The following is a 25,321-nucleotide window of genomic DNA, read 5'->3' as shown; positions in this document are numbered from 1 at the left end:
ATGGAGGTGTACTTCATACCTTAAAACACAGGGCCCATGCCATCTCAGACCCTGAAAGTTACTCAGCTGAGTTGGCCCACCTCGAAATCACCTTTCACCTGAAAGGTTACAGTGAAAGCCACAGATCAGCTGAGTGTTGTGCTGTGGACCAAACACAAATCGAGTGAGTGATGAAAAAAATAATGAGGCCGCAGCCTCATGTACGTTTCATTTCCAACAGGAGCGGTTGTATTCATAGAAAAATGATGTGAAGTGTGTTTTTCAAACACTATCTAAGATAAGGGCCCCTTTAGGGTCTGTAAAGGGTGATCTTGGTTTGAATACGGCAGGTGTCTACTGAATCCCTTGAAGTTGTAACATATCATACACTGGTTAGACCATCAGGACTGTGGAGGACTGCTGGTTAGCCTACGGTAAGCATCACACACGCTTACAACAATGAAGCAAATCTGCTATTGCAGAATATTGCCTTGGCACCAGCCATCCTAAGTAATATAACAAGACAGACAATCTGGCATGTACTTCCAGCTGTTGGGACACCAGTTTATGCAGACTTTTGCTTGAATCCTGGTTGAATTTCACCCCCCCCCCTCCCCGCCCGCCCGTCCTCCACTCAAACAACAGAGGGACAGAATTAAAGCTACTTTATCACCTGTTACTGTTACAATTAAAATTCACTATCAATGATTTTCAACATTTGTCATCTAAAGTTGTGTGGCGACCCTTTTAATGGTGCCTATGTTGTCTTTCTGCATGTGTCCTGCTTATCAAAGATTTAAATTTTCTTGCATAACACTCTCTCACTGCATTTGTGCCTTAAAAATGGCGGGGTGTACACCTGTAAAAATATCAGCGATCGTCAAAGACTTCACCCACCTGTATTCACAAAAGTTATTTGAATATTTTATATGTGGGAGAAACTGAAGTTTCACAATATGATTATTTGCAAACTAGTGTGTTCATAATTTCTCATTAAAGTTTGAAGTGATTGCATTGGTATTACAATAAAATGACAGAATCTTCATGAACAAATTTTCAAGTGCTGTGGCACATCAGTCTTATATGGGAGTTCTCTCCGCACTCCAATGGTGTAGCAGCAGCTAACATGCTACAGCACACTGTAAATAACACTCTAAAATTATCCCATTTCTCTTCAAATTAAGCCAGAAATCAAACTAAAATTACACCATTTCTCTTCGAGGGCAAACCACGAATCACACTACAGTTATGCCATTTCTCCTCGAATACATGCTGGTATGCAAATAAAACGGACAAAAACATGTTTTGTAGTGCTCTCTCCAATATGACTAGAAACCAGTATGCTATGGTCAAGTGCTGAAATGATCATCAGCCACACTACGATGAACTCAGAGAAGGAATCCAGCTGTCCGTTTTCCACTGGGCATACTCTGATATGGTGTCATCCCTTCCAGTCTTACGACTACTAAGTTGTTCACAGCACAAGAGTGGTATTTCTCTTTGAAATTCCATGTAACACATTGTGAAAGCATAGAAGGGTATAATACCTCTGTAAATATCAAGCTGTCAAACCAACAAGACAACATTTGTGGACAAGAGCAAATAGAAAAAAACATATTTAAAAATGCTGAAATTTTAATATGTAAAGCATAGTTTTCTATTGCAGAATCACAAAAATCACTTGACAGTGGGCTAGAAGGCTGAAACTAGTCATGAACAAACAAAATTAATACAGCAAAAGTGAGAAATGCCACCACCTTTTAGTATGAAAGTGTTTTCTGTAGGTTATCTACTATAGAGACACTTTTGCAGTAGATCTTTGGAGGAGAAAGTGAGATTTAAGGAGACAGATAGGTTTTTTCTGGATCTAAAGCTAAAAAAAGGAGGAAATGGGATGAGACTCACTGGCCTGGCTCAAGCTATGTGACTAGAAGCGGGTAGATTACCCTTTCAAGTTCGTAGAATATACCACTTGAGTGATCCACAGGAACAGGTAAAAAGCTCTCTAAGGATCTACATATATAGCACGAGGGATATTTGAGCAGCATATCTCATAATGGTGTGGCAACTAAGCATTTAAGACAACAGACTCACAATTTTGTGGCCCGAATTCGATTCACAATGGTTTATTTCTTTTTTCTATTTCTCGAAGTGTTACACAATTATAAAATTAAATATATTTAAAAGTTCAATTGATATACGTATTATTAATAAACTGAATTTAGTTACAATTACTACCCTTGCAAATTAAAAGTCTATAGACGACCACATATGTAAAATCAGTAAGTGGGTCAAAATCATCTATTCATTCTCTCAGTGACCACACAAGAGAGAGAAGGCCAAAATACTGAATTCGGTCTTCCAAAGTTGTTTCACCGTGGAAGATCGTAACACTGTCCCTCCTTCCAATCGTCGTACGAACATCGAAATAGCAGATACTGAGATAACCAATCGCAGAATTGAAAAGCAGCTACAATCGCTTACTAGTGGAAAGGCTAGAGGACCAGATGAAATACCTATAAGATTCTGTAAAGATTATGCAAAGGAACTTGTTCCCCTTCTAGCAGTAATTTATCGTAGATCATTTGAACAACAAAAGGTATCTAATGACTGGAAAAAAGCACAGGTCATTCCCGTTTTTAAGAAAGGTCATAAGACAGATCCACACAATAACAGACCTATATCGTTGACATCAATCTGTTGTAGAATTATGGAACATGTTTCATGCTCAAGAATTATGGCGTTTATGGAAACTGAACATCTTCTCTATAAAAGTAAACATGAATTCTGCAAACAGAGATCCTGCAAAACTCAGCTCGCTCTGTTCCTCTACGAGATCCACAGCGCAGTGGACAACAGCGCTCAGGTTGATGCCATGTACCTTGATTTCAGTAAGGCATTTGACACCATCCCGCACTGCCCTTTAATGAAAAAAATACGAGCTTACAGAGTACCCAAGCAGACCTGCGATTGGATTCAAGACTTTCTTGCAGATAGAATGCAACAAATCACTCTTAATGGAACTAAATCAACAGATGTAAAGGTAATATCCAGGGTACCACAGGGAAGTGTGTTTACAATATATACAAATGATCTAGTAGAAAGCATCAGATGCTCTTTAAGGCTATTCGCAGATGACGCAGTTGTCTATACCAAAGTAGCAACGCCAGAAGATAGTGAGAATTTGCAGAAGACCTGCAGAGGATTGATGAATAGTGCAGACTCTGGCAACTGGCATTGAACATAAATAAATGTAACATATTGCGCATAAATAGGAAAATAAATCCACTACTGTACAGCTACACTACTGATGATAAACAACCGGAGACAGCGTCTGCTGTAAAATATATAGGCATAACTATCCAGAGCGACCTTAAGTGGAATGACCATATAAAACAGGTAGTGGGAAAAGCAGACACCAGACTCAGATTCATTGGAAGAATCTTAAGGAAATGTAACTCGTCCATGAAAGAAGTGGCTTATAAGGTGCTTGTTTGCCCAATTCTTCAGTATTGTTCACCTATCTGGGATCCCTATCACGTAGGACTGATAGAGGAGATAGAGAAGATCCAGCAAAGAGCGGCACATTTTGTCACGGGATTGTTTACCTGGCGAGAGAGCATTACAGAGATGCTAAACAAACTCCACTGGCAGACATTACAAGAGAGGTGTTGGGAATCATGGAGAGCTTTACTACTGAAATTTCGGGACAGCACTTTTCAGGAGCAGTTGGACAACATATTACTTCCCTCCACATACATCTCACATATTGACAACGAGGAGAAAATTCAAGAAACTAGAGCCAATATAGAGGTTTACCAACAATCATTCTTCCCACTCACTATTTGCGAATGGAACAGGGTTGGAGGGATCAGATAGTGACACCGAAAGTACCCTCTGCCACACACCATTAGGTGGTTTGTGGAGTATGATGTAGATGTAGATGTTGTAGCACATCGGTAAAATTTTGCACAAGCCACCACTGTGTTGGTGTCATCAGAATTTATGAAGCATGTAACCCATGTAAATGATTGTCATTTTTATACTCTTAATTACCATAATTCATAATTACCCTAACAGAAATACATGCAACAATAAACATATTTACCCTGTTTCTCAGTTACAAACAACTATTATTACGCTGGGGTGCACTGTGAGTACATATTCTGAAATTCCTCATCACGATCTGGAATATGGTATGCTGTAAGTTATCACAGTTCACTGTGGTCAAAAGTTATTAACTTTCAAAGTTTTCAGTGATTTGCTAACTGCTCCATCTTGCAAAAAGTGCACATGCCAATAAGTTTGAATGTCAAAATTTTCTGCACCCATACTGTTTGATAAAATGCCCCAACAAGCACAACATCTCTAATACTTGCTGTACAAACAGCATACATCAAAAGTATAAAGGGCATTTTGCCCACACCTCTCTCTGTGGTTACCCAGTTCAAATACTCTTCTTGCTAACAATGTGCAGGAAGGGTCAAAGCATGTGCTGTCTGCTAGACCAGCTTTGAAACCACATTACCTGAGATTTTGTTGTCTAAACAATCTATAGGAGTCATATGCCCATGTTACTCAGCACTACTGCCCTAATCTATTATGCAAACAGTAGCACATTACACGCTGTATTCATCCGAGGAGATAAATGTAAAAGTATGTGTATGCATATGGAAAGAAACTAAGTGGGTACTATAAAATTTGACAGGGTCACTCTCAAATTTCAGGAGCTTGCAAAGTTGCAATATTAATTTTCCATTACCAATAAGTCAATACCAATAAGTCAAACCAGTTCATATCCATTGGAGATGACAGCACAATATAAAAATAGAAGTAGAACAACATGATACATGATGACATACATGTCAGACATGCCAGCCTAAATATGGGACTACAGGAAGGGCAATTTTATTTTACTGTTACAATAAACATCAGAAAGATTCTAAAGCCCAGGTTTGGTGTGAGTTTTGTAGTTTATTCAAGGAAAACTCTGAGTTCTTATCTGTCAAATTATACTGAAACGATTAATGACATGCAAGTATCTTTTTAAAAATTTCTCTTTCTGTTTTAAGTGTACTCATTAGGCTTACAGCTCTTTTCGTGCCCTGTCCTTTCTCCTTCAAGAATTAATAATCATAAAAATGATCTATGATCCAAAGCATCCCCAACAGATATTTTTGCTGCCTCTCCTTTGTACTTTTGAAGAGTGCCTGATCAGTAACTCGGATGAAAGTATAAAGCAGCTGACCTTACAGTAACACCAAAAATGACTCGGATGAAATTGAACTCGAAAATCTGCATCATATAAATGTTAATTCCAGATTATATCACTGTCAAATAGGACCCTCTTTGCTTGGCGAAATTTCATGTACCAAGCTAATTTCAGCTGCAACTGTCAGTTCACAACCTAGTGGCATTACAAAACAACACTCTTATTTTGCACAAATACAAGTTTTAAAAAAGTAAATAATAAAGAATTTGTTATTAACACAAAATGTGTGCAAAGCTCCAGCAATGTCTCTTCAATTTAGTTTCAGACTAATTTTTGCAATTATTGGACCCAAGTATGGAAGGTTTACATGGGAACACACTTCGTTACGAAATAGACCTGACCGTGAGCTTAATGCAAATGCTTCACTCTTATATGTTTCAAATACTTAAGTTTTCAGTTAAAGAATGGGAAATGTCACACAGAAGTAATAACAGCACAAGTCAAATAACTTTGTTTATAGTCCCTTTAGCACGTAACACATTTCCCTAACAATGTCAAAAAGCATCCAGTCTCACGTAAAATTATGCTTGTTTCACATTCACAATGAAGTAACCATTGCTACAGTGTGTTTCAACTCTAAAAACAGGTAGTCATTAATCATAACAGCCTTTTTATTTTATGTTTTGATATCAATGTGTTTCTCCATCAAAATTACTGATTAATAAACACAACACTGTTTAAACCATAAATCTCTTAACTAATCCTATGTGCCTTTCTGTGAAATAGCTCAATTGCTCAAACACTTTTCTCCTACAGACTGATGAAACACATTCAACTATTAATTACAATTTCTAGCAAAATTCTTCATACTGATTGACCTGCAACGTGGCCGCATGCGATACCAAGACAGCATGCGACCACTAACACTGGGGCACAGAACTCCAAGACAATGCACCATCAGTGAAAAGGCACACTAACAAGGGAACCTTCCCATCGCACCCCCCTCAGATTTAGTTATAAGTTGGCACAGTGAATAGGCCTTGAAAAACGGAACACAGATCAATCGCGAAAACAGGAAGAAGTTGTGTGGAACTATGAAAAAAATAAGCAAAATATGCAAACTGAGTAGCCCATGCGTAAGATAGGCAACATTAAGAACAGTGTGAGCCCAGGAACGCCGTGGTCCTGTGGTTAGCGTGAGCAGCTGCGGAACCAGAGGTCCTTGGTTCAAGTCTTCCCTCAAGTGACAAATTTACTTTATTTATTTTCGCAAAGTTATGATCTGTCCGTTCGTTCATTGGTGTCTCTGTTCACTGTAATAAGTTTAGTGTCTGTGTTTTGCGACCGCACCGCAAAACCGTGCGATTAGTAGACGAAAGGACGTGCCTCTCCAATGGGAACCGAAAACATTTGATCGCAACGTCGTAGGTCAACCGATTCCTCCACAGGAAAACACATCTGATTTATTCTATACGACACTGGTGACGGCATATGCGTCACATGACAGGAATATGTTGTCGAATGGGTAGAAAGATTCTTCTACCTTGCCCGATTTAAGGTTTGTTGTGGATGTGATAATCACTCCCAAAAAAGTGATGAAAACATAACGGACGGACAGATAATAGTTGTCTGAAAATAAAAAATTAAAATATTTCACTTGAGGGCAGACTTGAACCAAGGACCTCTGGTCCTACAGCTACTTACGCTAACCACGGGGCCACGGCTCTCCCGAGCTCACATACTCCTTGATGTTGCCTATGTTGCACATGGACTACTCAGTTTGTGTATTTTGCTTATTTTTTCATAGTTCCGCACAACTTCTTCCTGTTTTCTTGATTGATCTGTGTTCAGTTTTTCAAGGCCTATCCACTGTGCAACTTATAACTAAATCTGAGGGGGGTGCGATGGGGAGGTTCCCCTGTAAGCTCCGAAAGTTCCAGAAGGCAGCAATAGGTACGGAGTATAATATTGACATATTACAACATTAAAGATAGAAGTACTCATAACAAATGTCAAGTAAATACGTGACTATGTCGCTCTTAAAATGCTGAAGCTCGAAATGCTCGACTTTTTTTTTTTTTTACTTGTAATGTTAAGTTAAGAAATTATCGGCTAAACACAAACCTTCTTCACTAGGATCTGCACCATACAACATTAAATATGTGCTACTCAGTGCCTTCAGCACAACTGGATTCTTGGTGTTGACACATGAGACTGCTTGCACAAAATTTCCGGGAGACTTTATGTCTGAGGTATGGAAGATGTTCAGTGAGAATAGTTTGCCATCACTCCCTGAAAACCCAAATGTTCATTTGTTCAAGTCTTTCAATAGAAAAAGTGAAACAGGTATTTATATCTTAAAACATGTCCAAATACTCACATAAAGTGAAAATGTGGCAGGAAGATGAATCCTGGACAACTGTAAAGCCTTTTAAGGTTATGTCAGGTTCATCCCTATTTAAGTTTACTTTTTGTATTTCATTCCTGGATCCAACAACAGGTATCACATACAAAAATACACCATTCTGCAACAAGAATAAGCACTAAGGGAACAAACTCTTCCACTACGGCACTGTTGTACAAAACATTCTCGGACTTCTTGCTGTGGCAATTCATGGTAAATACAGTCTACTACCCTGAATTAATGTGGCCAGAAGTCCAAGGATCTTTTATACAAGAATAAGTACTAGCACAGACTAATTGTGTTCGTATATGTTACTCTCGTTATTTCAGAGATACAGACGTACAATAGAACTAAAATGCATAAGAACTGTTTAGATCGCCTTGTGCTTTGTACCACAGACAATGTGACAAACAATTTATTATGATATGGAACGAGTCAGTATGTAACAAATCTGATATATCAGACACATCTTCCAAGTGCATGTGTGACAACTAAAAGGACATTTATAGTTATACTTACCAGTTTTCATCATATGATAGTGATAAATTAACTTCATTTCTGCTTTAATACAGCAGAAATATCCCCCCCCCCCCTCTCTCTCTCTCTCTCTCTCTCTCTCTCTCTCTCTCTCTCTCTCTCTCTCTCTCCCTCCCCCCCCCCCCCCTACTCTTTGCACAATACTGAAGCTGATCATTGGTTAACATGTGTAATTTTTCCTTACAGTATCATACTTGTGAAAGTTCCAGTTACCTCCATACAATCAATGATTGTTGACAAAATCAGAATAAATGTACTGTGAAGATGATGTCGGCATATGCAGCTACATAAAGAATTCCACAATGGACACCAAGTGTTACAAACTATACTGATGTGAAAAAGTCATGGGATAGCAATATGCACATATACAGATGTTCGTAATATCACATACAGAAAGGCATAAAAGGGCAATGCATTGGCAGAGCTATCACTGTACTCAGACTCAGGTCATTCATGTGAAAAGGTTTCCGATGTGATTATGGCTGCATGAGAGAATTAACAGACATTGAACACAGAACGGTAGTTGGAGATAGACACATAAACATTCCATTTAGGAAATTGTTGGGGAATTCAATATCCGAGATATACAGTTGTGACGGTTCACCTTCTTTATTTCTTCGTTTTTTGTGCCCAGTGTCGACGTACCGCATTGTGATACCGGCTGAAAAATGGGGTGTGGTAGTACAACACTGACTACTTTAAATAATGTAGCCGACAGGTACATAGCTGCATTTCACAGCAGTTTACTTTCACTGTTCACAACCTACCCCCCCGCCCCCCCCACCCCCTCAAATAATACACAGTTATATATGCCCAGTGCACTATGGTTTTAACTTTCCATAAGCCTCATTAATAGTTTGCTGGCAAACCTCCACATACTGCTACAGTAGTTTACTATTGAACATCTACGAGCAGTAAAAACCTAACCACAAAGTTCACAGTTCTTGAAGAATAGAAAGGTACGTATGGAGCAGACACTGTCATTGTTTTAACACAAGGCCTAATTGTGTTACACTTATTTCACGGATGCATTGTTGTTGATCCAACCAATACAGGTTCCTTGTCTGATACTCGGCCGTGAACTGACTGTCTCTGGACCAGAAATCGTGCTCTTATATACCCTCACAATAATAGGTGCTGAAACTACACATTGTTCGAAGTTAAATTCACAGAAATTACAATTAAAACTTAACTCATTTGATTAACTGAATAGATCAGAAAATTGTTTTTTTTAACAGTTTTTGCTACAACAAGAGTTAGGCTGAATTATTGTTTAAATGATGCAATTAACGTATATCGTTACACAAATAATACCTTTGATAAACTGTCAATTACTTTGGAATTAATTAAGGGCTGGCTTTGCTAACATATTTTCGAATAGAGCCAAATAGAACCTTTAAGAGTAGCATTAGTTGTTCCTCCAAATGTTTATAATTAGTACAGAATTTATATTTGTTTATACATCAACAACAGAATTTAAGTTAGGAAACAATTACTGATTTCGTCCTTTAATGAAAGTATAAACTAGGAATAGTCAAAATAAATTATAAAATCAATTACATACATTAAACTAAGCACAAAATTAGATCTGGTGTTACATTCTTTAAAACTGAGGGCCAGTCCTTCTCTTTTATGAAAATGCAGATTATATCCACGTATGTTAATGGCAATCAGTCAAAATTGATAAAAACGAATTTAAGGAGGCAGATGGCAAAACAAGAGGGTAAGTAAACATATACCTACTTGCTTTGTCACACAGTGTCAAGTGTCCCCAGAAAACCACATCTGATGCATTATCTTTCACCAAGGGCAATACTCTCTTTCAAATTCTGAAGGTGGCAGGGGTAAAATACAGGGAGTGAAAAGCTATTTACATACAATTTGTACAGAAATCAGATGGCAGTTATAAGAGTCGAGGGACATGAAAGGGAAGAAGTGGTTGGGAAGGGAGTGAGACAGGGTTGTAGCCTCTCCCCAATGTTATTCAATCTGTATATTGAGCAAGCAGTGAAGGAAACAAAAGAAAAATTCGGAGCAGGTATTAAAATCCATGGAGAGACAATAAAAACTTTGAGGTTCGCCGATGACATCGTAATTCTGTCAGAGACAGCAAACGACTTGGAAGAACAGTTGAACAGAATGGACGGTGTCTTGAAAGGAGGATGTAAGATGAACATCAACAAAAGCAAAACGAGGATAATGGAATGTAGTCAAATTAAGTCAGGTGATGTTGAGGGAATTAGATTAGGAAATGAGACACTTAAAGTAGTAAAGGAGTTTTGCTATTTGGGGAGCAAAATAACTGATGATGGTCAAAGTAGAGAGGATATAAAATGTAGACTGGCAATGGCAAGGAAAGCATTTCTGAAGAATAGAAATTTGTTAACATCGAGTACAGATTTCAGTGTCAGGAAGTCGTTTCTGAAAGTATTTGTATGGAGTGTAGCCATGTATGGAAGTGAAATATGGACGATAAATAGTTTGGACAAGAAGAGAATAGAAGCTTTTGAAATGTGGTGCTACAGAAGAACGCTGAAGATTAGATGGGTAGATCACATAACTAATGAGGAAATATTGAATAGGATTAGGGAGAAGAGAAGTTTGTGGCACAACTTGACTAGAAGAAGGGATAGGTTGGTAGGACATGTTCTGAGGCATCAAGGGATCACCAATTTAGTACTGGAGGGCAGTGTGGAGGGTAAAAATCGTAGAGGGAGACCAAGAGATGAATACACTAAGCAGATTCAGAAGGATGTAGGTTGCAGTAGGTACTGGGAGATGAAGAAACTTGGACAGGATAGAGTAGCATGGAGAGCTGCATCAAACCAGTCTCAGGACTGAAGACAACAACAACAACAACAATGCAATGGCTGATGGCCTCCACTTAATGATCGAAAGCAGAGGCATTCAGAGAGAGTTGACAGTGCTAACAGACAAGCAGCACAGTGTGAAATAAAAGTAGAAATCAATGTGGGAGTTATGATGAACAAATCCATTAGGATAGTATAGCAAAATTTGGCATTAATGAGCTATGGCAGCAGATGAGCGAGATGAGTGCCATTGCTAACAGCATGACTTCGCCTGCAGTGCTTCTCTTGGGCTCTTGACCATATTGGCTGGACCCTAGAATGGAATGGTCAGATGAGTCCTGATTTCAGTTGGCAAGAGCTGATGGTAGGGTTCGAGTATGGCTGCAGACCACACAAAGCCACTGACCCAAGTTGTCAACAAGGCACTCTGCAAGTAGAGGGTGGGCAACAATGGTGTGGGCTGTGTTTACATGAAATGGACTGGGTCTTGGTTATGTTTTGCTACTCTGAGACCATCTGCAGCCATTCATGGGCTTCGTGTTTCCAAACAACAATGGTATTTTTATAGATGATGATGTGCTATGTCACCAGGCCACAATTGTTCGCAATTGATTTGAAGAACATTCTGGACACATCAAGCGAATGATTTGGCCATCCCGATCGCCCAACATGAAACCCATCGAACATGGATGGGACATAATCAAGAGGTCAGTTCATGGACAAAATCCTGCAACGGCACCACCTTTGAAATTATGGATGGCTACGGATGCAACATGGCTCAATATTTCTGCAGGGGACTTTCAACAACTGCCATATTAAATTGCTGCACTATACCAGGCAAAAGGAGTTCTGACAGGTTACTAGGAAGTATCCCATGACTTTTGTCACCTCAGTGTGTTACCTGTCATTGACAAACACATTCTTCCACAATAATTTTTTTGTCTTTGTTTTTTGTTTTAAAACATTCAGGCATAACTTTTTTTGTTAATACTTTCTATACTGTCACACAGTTACACATCTGTGTAACATAGCACTACAAATAAATAACAACTAAGTTGTATTCATGTATTTTAATAATATTAATAATAATTTGAAATGCGCACTCATCCATTCACTCCACAAACAAGGGGGCAAAACTGAACCAAATTATTACAGGGGTATCTCACTCGTGCTGGTCACATATAAAATCCTATCAAAAGTTCTCATGAAGAGATTAGAAGAACAAGCTGACCCACAAATAGGAGAATACCAGGCTAGTTTTCGCAAGGGACGATCATGCATAGAACAGACCTTGAATCTGTAAATGATTCTCCAGATGAGAAACACCCAAAACACGGTGGTCCCTTTTGTAGATTTTAAAAAGGCCTATGACTCAATAGACAGAGTAGCACTCTGCAACGCGCTGGAAGAATTCAGCATTGACAGAAAGACAAGAGCAATCATTCGGCAAACATTAACTGTCACAGTCTCCAAGGTTAAATTTATGGGGGATATCTCTGAACCATTTGAAATCCAAACTGGAGTGGGACAGGGTGACAGACTTTCACCATTACTCTTTAATATCATTCTTGAAAAAATTAATAATAGATTCAATGTGAAGTGTTTAGCTTTTGCAGATGACCTTGCAATCCTCACAAATAATAGAAAAGAAGCCACTAACACCATAGAGAAGTTACGCGAAATTGCACAAAGAACTGGCCTGCAAATTTCATATGAGAAAACCCAGTACATAGAAAGAATGCCACAAGAAAAATTGCCTATTGTGACAACCCATAGGAAAACTGTACAAGTACCACATTTTAAATACCTGGGAGAAATCATCCAGCCATCAGGGATCAAACTAAAGGCCAATGAGGAAAGAATAACAAAACTACAGAAAGCATATAAACTCACGTCGAACTATTATAACAAAAAGTCCATATCCATTAATGCAAAATTGAGGCACTACAACACTGTCATACTTCCGGTGGTCTGTATGCATCTGAAACAACACAAATAGGTGGGCAAACTAAAATCAAAGGAATAGGAAAACATGAAAGGAAAATTCTCAGGAAAATTTTTAGCTCAATACAAGAGCAAGGAATTTGGAAGAAGAGACCAACATCAGAATTATATAAATACACAGAGAAGATTACGGATAAAATAAGGAAAAGAAGAATGCAGTTCTACGGACATATCCACAGGATGAATGAAAACAGAATTTCAAAGCGAATTCTTAAAGTCATCAACTCAGGCAGGGGAAAAACAAAATCGATAAAAGAAGTTGAAGAGGACCTCAGACAAGCACACATAACAGTAAACAATGCAGAAAATAGAACTGAATTCAGGAACATCATCAAAAAACATAAATTTGACACCACAACACAGAAGAGACCAGGATGCAAATGGACAGCGGAGCAAAAGAAACGCAGTGAACACACGAAGAAAATTTGGGCTCAGAAAAAACATAAACAATCATCATAGAGGAATTCACGCTCTCTTTAAATGGGAATAATCAATAATAATAATAATAATAATAATAATAATAATAATAATAATAATGATCTCTACAAATGGTATTATGTTCAGTTACTTGAAATGAGATGGGTAATGTGTTATGAATGTCTGTTGTTATGGACCGTCCTACAACCTTTAGCCCTCTATGAAAGTGCAATATTTCCTAAATACCACTTGTTTTAATAAATAACAATAATGACAATTATAGTTAAGTGGGCATTCCATATTCTTATAAGTGATAACAGGAATATTAGTCCACAATACACCAATCCATTTAAACAGCCCCTTTCATCTCTAAAATCTTCTGGCATCCATGTTGGAAAAGTCACTAACCTTAAACATTTTGTAATACCTATGTAGTTTTGAGTTCAAGTTCTTATCAATGCACATACCCAAACTTCTGAGTTTTTAATTTAAATTGTCATATAAGCTGCATCACTTGAAGCAGGCTGTATTTTGCAAAAAGTAAACTTTGTCCCATATCACGCGCTAAGTGATGATTAAAAGTGACACTTTATTTTGAGCAACTTAATTAACACATATTGCAGGTAAGTGAGCACAGGGTTCATTTTGAGTGGAAATAACTAACTTTATATGTTTATTATACATTTGAAATGCTATCTGTAGGCCTAATTTTTGCAGCTCATAAATAATGAAAATTTGTGTAGTGTACAGTGTGTCAATTGGTTTGCAACTGTTTTTGGGCACAAATTTTGTTTCTCAATGTGTAACAAATGTGAATGTTACCGTAGGGTATTCAGTCAAGAAGTGGTGAAGATTGTGGCTTGGAGTTCCAGTGGGGTAATTGTAGAGGGGAATTGAATGGGAAACTCAAAGCTCTCTCATGGAACTGTTGACTCTATTAAAAAGACAAGAGAATCGTAGAGCAACAAGCACAGATTTGTGCCTTTCAGGCTGCATTAAATTATGTGAAATTTGAACCAGATAGGTTGAAGGGAGGAAAAAGTCTGTGGGAACTGGGGAAATGTAAGTAGTAATGGGCAAAAGGGTGAACATTTATTCTGCTTCTTCATTTGCATCTGAGATTCCACAGTCTAATAAATTTGTTGTGTCCCCTGAAATGGTAGGAGAAGAGCCTCTCATCCAACTGTAGGTTGTAGCAGACTTTTAGCAGAAAACTGAGTGTCAATGAAAAAGAGATTATGAAAAAAAAGTCTTGCTGCTAGGTAGCTGATATGATGCAGGCATTTAAGACAGATGATACAGGACAAATCAGAAGCAAGATACCAGGTCACAAGTATTTTGAAACCAACAGCAAGCCTTAGCTTGTCTCTGTCCCCTTCCTGTCTCCTTCTTCATCTCCACCTTCTTCATCCGTCTCCCTTTCCCCTCTCCCCACCCTCTCCCTCTTTCTATATTTCTTATATGCTCTATCATCAGAACTCCTTTCATCTAGCTGTGCAGCCGCTGAATCATCGGTCGAAAGATCTGCCTCACATTATCCTGTTACCCTTTCCTTGCCTCACGATCATTTTCCCACCCCCACCCCACCTCAAACTGCCCACACAAGTTCTCTCAATAACTGATAACAATCAGTCTTCCTGTGGTAGTGATCATTTGGGTATCCATGTAAGTGAATGTGTATACTTTTTGTACAAAAAGAGCAAGAGCTTGAAAGCTACTATGAACACTGTTTTCTGTTACATGTATCTATGCATCATACATCAGCCCACTATAGGTGGGAGATTCTTTTACATATTGTTCCATGTACGTGTAGATCCAGGAATTTCCATTATTGTTGATAATACAAATGTCTCTCTCACTTCTCCTTAATTAATAAATAATTAATAAAGTTACATATTCTCTCAAAAATAAAAGCTCATCTGGATTTGATAGTATTTTTAACAGAGTACTAAAGTGTTTCCCGCATAACAACTATTGTCATTTCTAAAATATGTACTGCATCATTAACTCAGAGCATTTTTCCAGTGAGACTGAAATATACCATTGTTAAAGCTGCATCTATAAAAAATGAAATAGGACAGCATCAGTAACTACCAACTGGTTTCACTACTGCCATCATTTCCCAAAAAATCTGAGAAGGTTATATCATCTACCTGAGCAACAATAATATCCTTAGCAAATCACTGTTTCAATTTCGGAACAGTTGATCAACTGGGAATGCCAGTTATATATACGAGTTCGCAACATTCAGAATTTCGTGCCAATGGTGTGTTGAAGCAAAATGCGGTTGGCAATCCTATACAAGCCTGTGTGTAATGTGTAACTGCTGGAAGTTTCATTGTTGTATGTCTGTTAGTTATTGTTCAGTGCTGTATTGGGTAGAACATTGTGTCGCACAGTTTGCGAATTTCAAAATGGCAGAAGCAGAGGAGCAATCGTCTGCATTAAATTTTGTGTGAAACTCAAGAAAATCTTTACAGTGACACACCAAATGATGCAGGAACCCTACAGTGATGAGTGATTAAGCCATACTCAGTGTTAGGGGTGGTTCACATGGCTTGAAAATGGCAGGATGGAAGTTAAAGATGACCCTCATTCAGAACACCCTCCGACAACTATTGACGATGTTCGTGTCAGGAACATCAATGAAATTGAGCATGCCAGTCGGAGATTGACTCTCCAAGAGATTACAGAAGAATGTAACATTTCAGTTGGATCATGTCATGAAATCCTGACACAGCATCTTGGAATGCATTGTGTTGTCGCCAAGTCTGTCCCATGGCTCATGAGTCAGGACCAGAACGACCTTCGCCTTGCAATCTGAGAAGAGCTTTTGGATCGCGCAAATGAGAGTGAGATGTTTCTTAAGAGAATCATAACCAGTGATGAGATGTGTGTCCATGGGCCTGATGTTGAGACCAAGGTTCAATCTTCACAATAGATCGGCACAGGTTCTCAAAGACCAGAAAAAGCTACTCAGCCTAAGTTAAATGTCAATGCCATGCTGATAGTTTTATTTGACTTTGAAGGATTAGTTCATCACGAGTTCTTGCCACAGGGACAAACTGTTAATCAATGGTACGAGGGCAGTTCAATAAGTAATGCAACACATTTTTTTTCTCGGCCAATTTTGGTTGAAAAAACCGGAAATTTCCTGTGGAATATTTTCAAACATTCTCGCTTCGTCTTGTATAGTTTCATTGACTTCCGACAGGTGGCAGCGCTGTACGGAGCTGTTAAAATGGCGTCTGTAACGGATGTGCGTTGCAAACAACGGGCAGTGATCGAGTTTCTTTTGGCGGAAAACCAGGGCATCTCAGATATTCATAGGCGCTTGCAGAATGTCTACGGTGATCTGGCAGTGGACAAAAGCACGGTGAGTCGTTGGGCAAAGCGTGTGTCATCATCGCCGCAAGGTCAAGCAAGACTGTCTGATCTCCCGCGTGCGGGCCGGCCGTGCACAGCTGTGACTCCTGCAATGGCGGAGCGTGCGAACACACTCGTTCGAGATGATCGACGGATCACCATCAAACAACTCAGTGCTCAACTTGACATCTCTGTTGGTAGTGCTGTCACAATTGTTCACCAGTTGGGATATTCAAAGGTTTGTTCCCGCTGGGTTCCTCGTTGTCTAACCGAACACCATAAAGAGCAAAGGAGAACCATCTGTGCGGAATTGCTTGCTCGTCATGTGGCTGAGGGTGACAATTTCTTGTCAAAGATTGTTACAGGCGATGAAACATGGGTTCATCACTTCGAACCTGAAACAAAACGGCAATCAATGGAGTGGCGCCACACCCACTCCCCTACCAAGAAAAAGTTTAAAGCCATACCCTCAGCCGGTAAAGTCACGGTTACAGTCTTCTGGGACGCTGAAGGGGTTATTCTGTTCGATGTCCTTCCCCATGGTCAAACGATCAACTCTGAAGTGTATTGTGCTACTCTTCAGAAATTGAAGAAACGACTTCAGCGTGTTCGTAGGCACAAAAATCAGAACGAACTTCTCCTTCTTCATGACAACGCAAGACCTCACACAAGTCTTCGCACCCGAGAGGAGCTCACAAAACTTCAGTGAACTGTTCTTCCTCATGCACCCTACAGCCCCGATCTCGCACCGTCGGATTTCCATATGTTTGGCCCAATGAAGGACGCAATCCGTGGGACGCACTACGCGGATGATGAAGAAGTTACTGATGCAGTACGACGTTGGTTCCGACATTGACCAGTGGAATGGTACCGTGCAGGCATACAGGCCCTCATTTCAAGGTGGCGTAAGGCCGTAGCATTGAATGGAGATTACGTTGAAAAATAGTGTTGTGTAGCTAAAAGATTGGGGAATAACCTGGTGTATTTCTATGCTGAATAAAACAACCCCTGTTTCAGAAAAAAAATGTGTTGCATTACTTATTGAACTGCCCTCGTACTATCAGGACATGTTGCGACGCATGTGAGAAAATGTGAGAACGGAAGGGCCTGAAATGTGGTGAGACAGTTTGTAGCTCTTCCATGACAATAAGGCACCCGTACATTCATCGCTTTTGGTGCATGACTATAGCACAAAAAATTAAATCACTGTGCTGCCTCATCCTCTGTACTCTCCAGACCTGACCCGTGTGGACTTCTTTTATTTTGAAAGTTGAAAACCACACTGAAAGGACAAAGATTTGCAACTCTTGATGAGATAAAAGAAAGCTCGCAGATGGCTTTTTGCACAATCCAGCTATAGACGTACCAAGACTGCTTCCGGAAGTGGAGACAGCAATGGGAGCAGAGTATCAAATGTCAAGAACAGTTATTTCAAAGGACACCATGCACAATAAGTAAAAGGTAAATGTAGAAAAATTTTGTGGACAAAGTTCCAGAATTTTTTGAACAGACCTCATATATTCACCACATTTTAGAAGCATTCCACAAGGTTCAATCTCAGACACAGGAGCACATGGGTGCATTTAATGTACATTAAAAAAAGATTAAGCTGTCAGACAGGCCTTCATCAGATTCAGAAAAACACTCATGGGCACGCGCGCGCGCGCGCGCGCACGCACACACGCACACACACGCACACACACACACACACACACACACACACACACACACACAGAGGCCAAACAGAACTGGTTCCATTTGCAGATGACATTGATAATTTATTGCACTAAATCCAAGTAGGCATACAGGAACAGAAGAAATGACAAACAATGTTCAAAAAAGTATTAGAGAATGTTCTTCTGCAAATGATTTCAAAAAGATGTGACATGCACATATAATGGTATTATGTCCATGACATAACAACATAACACATGGAGCAGAAGTAATAACTATAGTGAAAAACTCAAAATTTTAGATGTCTATTTTGTTGATAACTTAATCAGGAAAAACCACATTCTTGAATTCCTAGAACAACTCAGTTCAGCCACATTTGCACTTTCAATCATTGCAAATCTTGGAAACAGATAAATTGTTATGTTAACATATTTCACATAGAATAACATTATGAAAAAACTCAAGTTTAAGAAATTTAGTTTTCATTGTACAAAAAGCTGAAGGCATAATATTGGCACTCATCCATGATTATTTTGTGGACATCTGTTTAAGGAATTAGGTATTTCTGACTACTGCTTCACAGTGTATGGGTACTCTCTCATGAAGTTTGTTGAAAATAACTCACTACATTTGAAAAGGAACAATGATGTACCTAGCTACAAAGCAGAAGAAAAAATTACATTCATTATTCCATATTAAGGTAGACTTTAGCCCAAAAAGGGTCCACTACTCTGCTACCAAAGTTTTTAATCACCTGTCCAATAACATAAAATGTCTGGCAGACACTGGAGTTAAATTTGAAAACTGAAAAAGTTTCTCCTTGACATTTATTTACATGATTTGTATACAGTGGTGAGTAAGAATTACTAATTTGCAGCTGAAAAAAAAACTTGTAAATTGTCAGCATGTAGCCATACTGTTGAGACTGTAAGATGCACTCTTTTCTTTGAAAAATTGCCTCCAAAATTCAAGTGCATCTTACTCAAAATTAATATAAAATTTCCAGTGTTTGATTTAAATTCCCAGTGGTCTTAAAAATGACCATATATTCAATGCCATGGGAAACCTACCTCTATTTGGCAACACTGGATTAAAACAGCAACAGCAGTGCACCAATGTGACGAACATGAGTTTTGCAGGGATTCACAAGCTTGCTAACAATGTCTCCTTCCCGCCTCAACAACACGCACCCAGAACACTGTCTAGCCTATGGTGCATCATTACAGTCTACGGTGCCAGTGAACTTTCAGTTAAAGTGATATCAGGGTTGCCACATGTTTCCCCACATGAAATTCCCTGATATTTTCCTGAGTTCCAGACAAGTTTTAGCATTTTTCCCTGACAAATTTTGAGATCTCAAGGGTAACTTAAGACATAAATTGGCAATCTGTCTTTGCAGCTACAGTACAAGAAACAATAGTGCAAACGAGGAAATATCTAAAAAAAACTCGCAAGCAGATGGCATTTCCTGATATGACCAAAAATCTTAAGTACTAACATCAACATCTTTTGCAAACAACTGCTTTTAGATGGAGAAAGCAAGTCAAATAGTATGTGTGCTTCATTAAGACTACCGATGTTATTTTATTTCAATAAAACATAACACATTTGGTGACAAAAATAAACATTTCCTTGGAGTCCCAAGACAAATTTAAAATACCTTCACTGATTTCAGAAAAAAATTAGGCCTCTTGAAAGAATTGTATAAGGTGGGGAAGAATTGTGTAAACAAACACTGTAGGTGACTGCCAGTAAAATGTTGGTTCTACTATGTTCGTTATTGTCAGTTATTACCCACAGTATTATATCTATTACTTTACAAGTATTTTATGATTTTTCTTTCAAGAAATATATGAGTACACAGCGTACAAACTGCCAGCGAGTAACACAATTTTCTTCTTCTTATCATCCACACTTTCTAACATAAAATGTAGTTTATAAGTGCCAAAATGTACTAGAACAAATAAAATGTCTATAAAACGCTTTGAGGTGAGACGGTCGCAATTCCTGAAATCCAATGCCGATGGCCTCTGGCCTGCTGAGGACCACCACAGTCCTGGGTCCATTGATGAACCATGAAAATCCGCTGCCTTACACCATACACAGACAGACCCAGCCTGTGGGCAGATCAGTGAGACTAGTTCTGACAGGCAGGGCCTGCACATTAGTGGGAACTGAATGGCTTCAGACTGGCAGACATGATCCATTACAGACAATTGTAGAAATGGCCTGCCGTTTTGGCCCATTGTGGAAATCCACTTGTGTGACCAGCTACTCACTAGCCACAGATAGCATGTTGATGAAATGAGACGAAAGTGATCGATGCATGCAACAGATAACTTTTTCAAATACTCTGAGAATCAATAATAATGAAGATGGGTAACAACTCACCATAAAGATGGTTGCTGAGCTGCAGACAGAAAAGACAATCACACTCCCACAACTAAATTTTCAGCCATAGCTTTTATCAGAAAACCAGAACACACACACACATTCACACAATCACTCCAACACAACTCATGCACACGACTGCCGTCTCCAGCCCCTGCATCTACAGTCTCCGAGAATCAGATTCAAACAAACCACTCCTCATGCCTCCCAGCCTGTCATCGGCATCTGTTAGGCTAGTGACAAGAAGTAGTGGCAACACTGACTGCAAGCTGAGGGGAGTGGTAGGAAGACGAGAAGCAGCAATAATGAGGGAGTAGGGAAGCGGCACACGTACTCAGCTGCATCCAGCCAATGATAATGTATGACACCTCACTAAACAAACCATTTCATCTACTGAGACAAAATCAAGATTTATGCAGTGCTTTTTCAAATTTCCGTGATATTTCCCTGATTTCCCTGACGTGTTTGAAATTCTCTGTTTCCAGAACCTGTGGCAACCCTGGATTTAGGTTTTCGGTAACAGTAAGTTTTTGTTGGTTGCTAGTTTCGTAATGGGAAAAAATAAATGGTAATCATATGATGAGGGCTAAAATTGAAAGTAATAGCATACACAGATGTAGTTGGAAACAGAGTAACTGATCAGCGTTTTGGCCGTCCACAAAAAAAAAAAAATCACAATTGGCGGTCTAGTAAAGAAGAACTGAAAAAAAAAAGAGGAAGACTTAACGTGCAAACAGAGGACTGAAAGAAAAAAAGGCCAAAACTAGAAGATGACTATTTTCAGGAATTTGAAAGATCAGTTCAGTTTTATAGATTAAGAATTCTTTTCGTTTTGCTTTGCAATCTAATAATAAAAAATAGTAAAAATGTTATTTTTTTAAAAAACTGCTTAAAAATTACGATGTGTCCTACAGTCTGTAGCATCTTAGAGTCCATAAAATATGGTACATATGAATATAAAGTGACTCATTCCATACAACTTCTGACACTTTCTTGGACGACAAGAGAGAGTGCTGTGTTGGGTTGCGCGGCTCACACGTCTCTTCCAGTTGACTCATACGTTGTGTGTGCAGCTGATCCTCTACTTTGGGTCGTCAGATACATTGCTCTCACTGTTTAATTCTTCTCCGAAGACTGTATCAGGTTAAAGGGAATAATATTAACCAGCTCTCTATTCTTGAAATAAATCATGTACTTGTAGAATCTTCTCAGTTCAACAACAATGTATTTTCAATTCTCATCTCCAAAGTAACAATTATTCTGTACAAGCTCCAACAAGCCAACTGCTTCCAAGATAAACGTCAGAATCGACAAAACAGCCATACAATTACATAAGTGCTGCCTCATACAGAGCCAAGACATGAAGTAAGAGTCTCTATACAATACACACTTCATATGTCTCTGTAACAATCCTCATGACACCACAAACCACAGAACATTATACAAACACTCTTTGACTTTTTTATGTAAATTCCAAGGCACTGCTGGTAACCACTTGTCAGGGCCGCTCATCTGATGCAGCTCATGGCTTCTCGTGACAGCTGTCCCTCCTACACACACAGATGAGTGTGGTGCAGTAAAAAGGCTCTCTCGCCCTCATCATTAAAATATTGAAGAGAATTAGATGTAGGAAAACTAATGTGGAAGCAACACCGAAAACAATTCAGGAACCGACGGTCGTCACTCTGCCCGTTAACACAGAATGTTAACGTCCCAAGGGAACAGATGTGACTCCGCTCGGATCCCATGGATCTGACATTAACCTCACTTGAGCGAGAGCAAACCAGTACTTCTCTTTACATTTTGAGTGAAAGTCTCCCAACAGAAAAACAATCACCACTTTACTAGGTAACACAACATCAGATAAAGTTATTCTGTTTTCAACTTTGTCATGGACAAGTTTGAATTTCTTGCACAAGTTGTCTGTAACCTTGTTAGTATCATTCTGTTTGGTAAAAGCAACAGTTGCAACGTTTACGGACATTATATTCTCAGTAATTTCTCGATCTATAATTTGCTCAAATGGTTCTGCTAGATTACTTACATTTATAATGTCAAAGTTGACTATTTTTTCTTTGAAATTTCGTTCTACATTATTTACTTGCTTGTTGACGCATGCAATTTGTGATTGGACTATAGGAATCAGCTTATCCTGTTTCTCAACACACTCTTTCAGGGTGCACAACCTCTGCTTTACAGCATCGAATGTAACATTGGATACACGCTGAAATGATCCTAATTTTTCGACAAGTTCCATTTCTATATTATTACATTTATCTTCAATGTCAAATTCTAATTTTTTAGTTAAATCCTGAAATTGCTCATTCTTTCTTTGGTTAAACTCAGTGAATAGTTGTTCAATGTGAGTATTCAAAGAACTGGTTTGTTCACTCTTTAAATCCAATATCAGATTTTCTACCTTATTATTTAAAGAGTCAAATTCAGTCTTTAACAAAACTATATTAGCTGCTTGACTGTTCAAGATTCCACTTTGGCTACTTAAAACATCACTCTGAGCATCTAATTTGATGTTCAATTGTGTATTTACTGAATCTAACTTAAGACTTCATTCTTGTCTTAAAGAAGCATTTTGAGCATTTAAATCTGCTCTTTGAGCATCTAACTTAGCATTTAGTTCTTTTCTTAATGAAGCATTCTGATCACTTAGTTCTTTCCTTAAAGCCGCTGAATCTGCTCTCTGGGCTTTAAGTAAATTCACTACCTCAAACCAGTCTGGTGCCCCCTTACTCACTGTCGTAACCATGGCTAGTTCTGAAGTTTCCCCAGTTTTTTGAATGCTATCCATATCCCTATTGATTTTCGACCTAGTGATCATCTAAAACAACTTCACCTCTAAATGTACTAGCTACAGTAATATAGTCTTTGAACAGTTTCTTCCCCCCCCCCCCCCTACTCAAACAATTATTGTTGTTCGCTCACCCAGTGTAGAGTTTTATGCTGCGGTGAATAGCACAGGTGCCGGCAGCGTCGAACGTTGGTTGCGGTGTCAGTGTCGGCGAGTGGACACGAAGTCAGCAACGGTGAACAGCAGCCGTTGCAGTCAACGTCGGCGGCTGGTTACTGCGTCAACGTCAGTGGCTGGTTACTGCGTCAACGTCAGTGGCTGGTTACTGCGTCGATGCCGGTGGCTGGTTACTGCGTGTGTGAGAAATGCTTCCTCCCCACACCCAAATCATCTTAATTGAAAAGTTGACATCTTCCCTCCATTCTTTTGACATTATTACCTTCTACTGTCTTATGTTGCTTTCACAAATTTCTTCATTTGGTTCAGTAGACACAACGCAAATTACTCGAAACAGTTTCTCAGTCTTGTTATGCCTGGTTGCTATGGCAACTCAAATATCTTCTTCCCGCTTTTGGCTTACAATTTCCCTTTCTCTTTCAGTCCTCTCACTTGGTCGCCACGTTCTAACGCTTTCTTGAATGACAAGAGACAGTGCTGTGTTGGGTTGTGCAGCTCACGTCTCTTCCAGTTGACTCATACGCTTGTGTGTAGCCGATCAGCTAAGTTGCTCTCACTGTTTAATTCTTCTCCAAAGACTGTATCAGGTTAAAGGGAATAATATTAACCAACTCTCTATTCTTGAAATCATAGAATTCATGGAACATATTTTGTGTCCAGACATAATGACCTTTCTACACTCTGAGAAGCTCATCAGCAGAAACCAGCAAGGTTTTAGGAAACAGCGGTCATGCGAGACACAGCTGGCCCTCTTTGTGCACGATAATGGCTCCCAGGTTGATGCCATATTTCCCGACTTTCGAAAAGTGTTCGACTCAGTTCCGCACTGTTGCTTTCTCCAAAAAGTGCGCACTTACAGTCTATCTGATGACATATGCAGTTGGATAGAAAGTTTTCTAATAAACAGGGAGCAGTATATCGTCCTGAATGGGGTGACTTCAACAGAAACAAGCGTAACTTCAGGTGTGCCCCAGGGCAGCGTAATAGTAGTAGTAGTAGTAGTAGAGGGGTTTTGTGGGCGCACGACAGCAAGGTCTTCAGCGCCCGGCAGCGTAATAGGTCCGCTGCTTTCTACAATTTACATAAACAATGTGGTTGATGGTATTGTCAGCAGCATTAGACTGTTTGCCGATGATGCTGTAGTCTACAGGAAAGTAGCATCACACGAAAGTTGTGAACAAATCAATGAGGATTTGCAGAAAATACATGCGTGGTGTAATGACTGGTAGTTATCTCTCAATATTAGTAAGTGTAACCTACTGCGCGTAACAAAGCAAAAATCCCCATTAATGTATGAGTACAAAATACATGCCCAGTCTTTGTAAGCGCTGACATCCTTCAAGTATCTTGGTGTGACTATTCAAAATAATCTCAAATGGAATGATCCAGATTACACAAGTAATGGGTAAGGTGAACTCTAGATTGTGGTTTATTGGTAGAATCCTGAAGCGATGCAGTCCTTCAGTAAAGGAAATAGCTTACGATATGTTAGTTTGTCCAGTCTTAGAGTATTGTTCATCTGTAAGGGACACTTACCAGATGGG

The 25,321-nt window shown here is 39.1% G+C and overlaps 1 protein-coding gene across 1 annotated transcript in view; it reads right to left on the bottom strand.

Annotated features, from left to right (window-relative positions):
- Positions 1-25,321, bottom strand: part of LOC126252029 (nucleolar protein 11-like) — a 68,167-nt gene that overhangs the window by 25,512 nt on the left and 17,334 nt on the right. The window contains exons 4-5 of the mRNA XM_049952815.1: positions 7,572-7,716; positions 7,316-7,483 (exon numbers count right to left, since the gene is read on the bottom strand). Coding sequence (XP_049808772.1) covers positions 7,316-7,483; positions 7,572-7,716 — 313 coding nt within the window. The remainder of the gene's footprint in view (positions 1-7,315; positions 7,484-7,571; positions 7,717-25,321) is intronic.

This window comes from Schistocerca nitens, chromosome 4 (assembly GCF_023898315.1).
Source record: "Schistocerca nitens isolate TAMUIC-IGC-003100 chromosome 4, iqSchNite1.1, whole genome shotgun sequence".
NCBI classification, from domain to species: domain Eukaryota; kingdom Metazoa; phylum Arthropoda; class Insecta; order Orthoptera; family Acrididae; genus Schistocerca; species Schistocerca nitens.
Note: the sequence above shows the minus strand (reverse complement) of the source record. Positions and strands in the feature narration are given on the sequence as shown.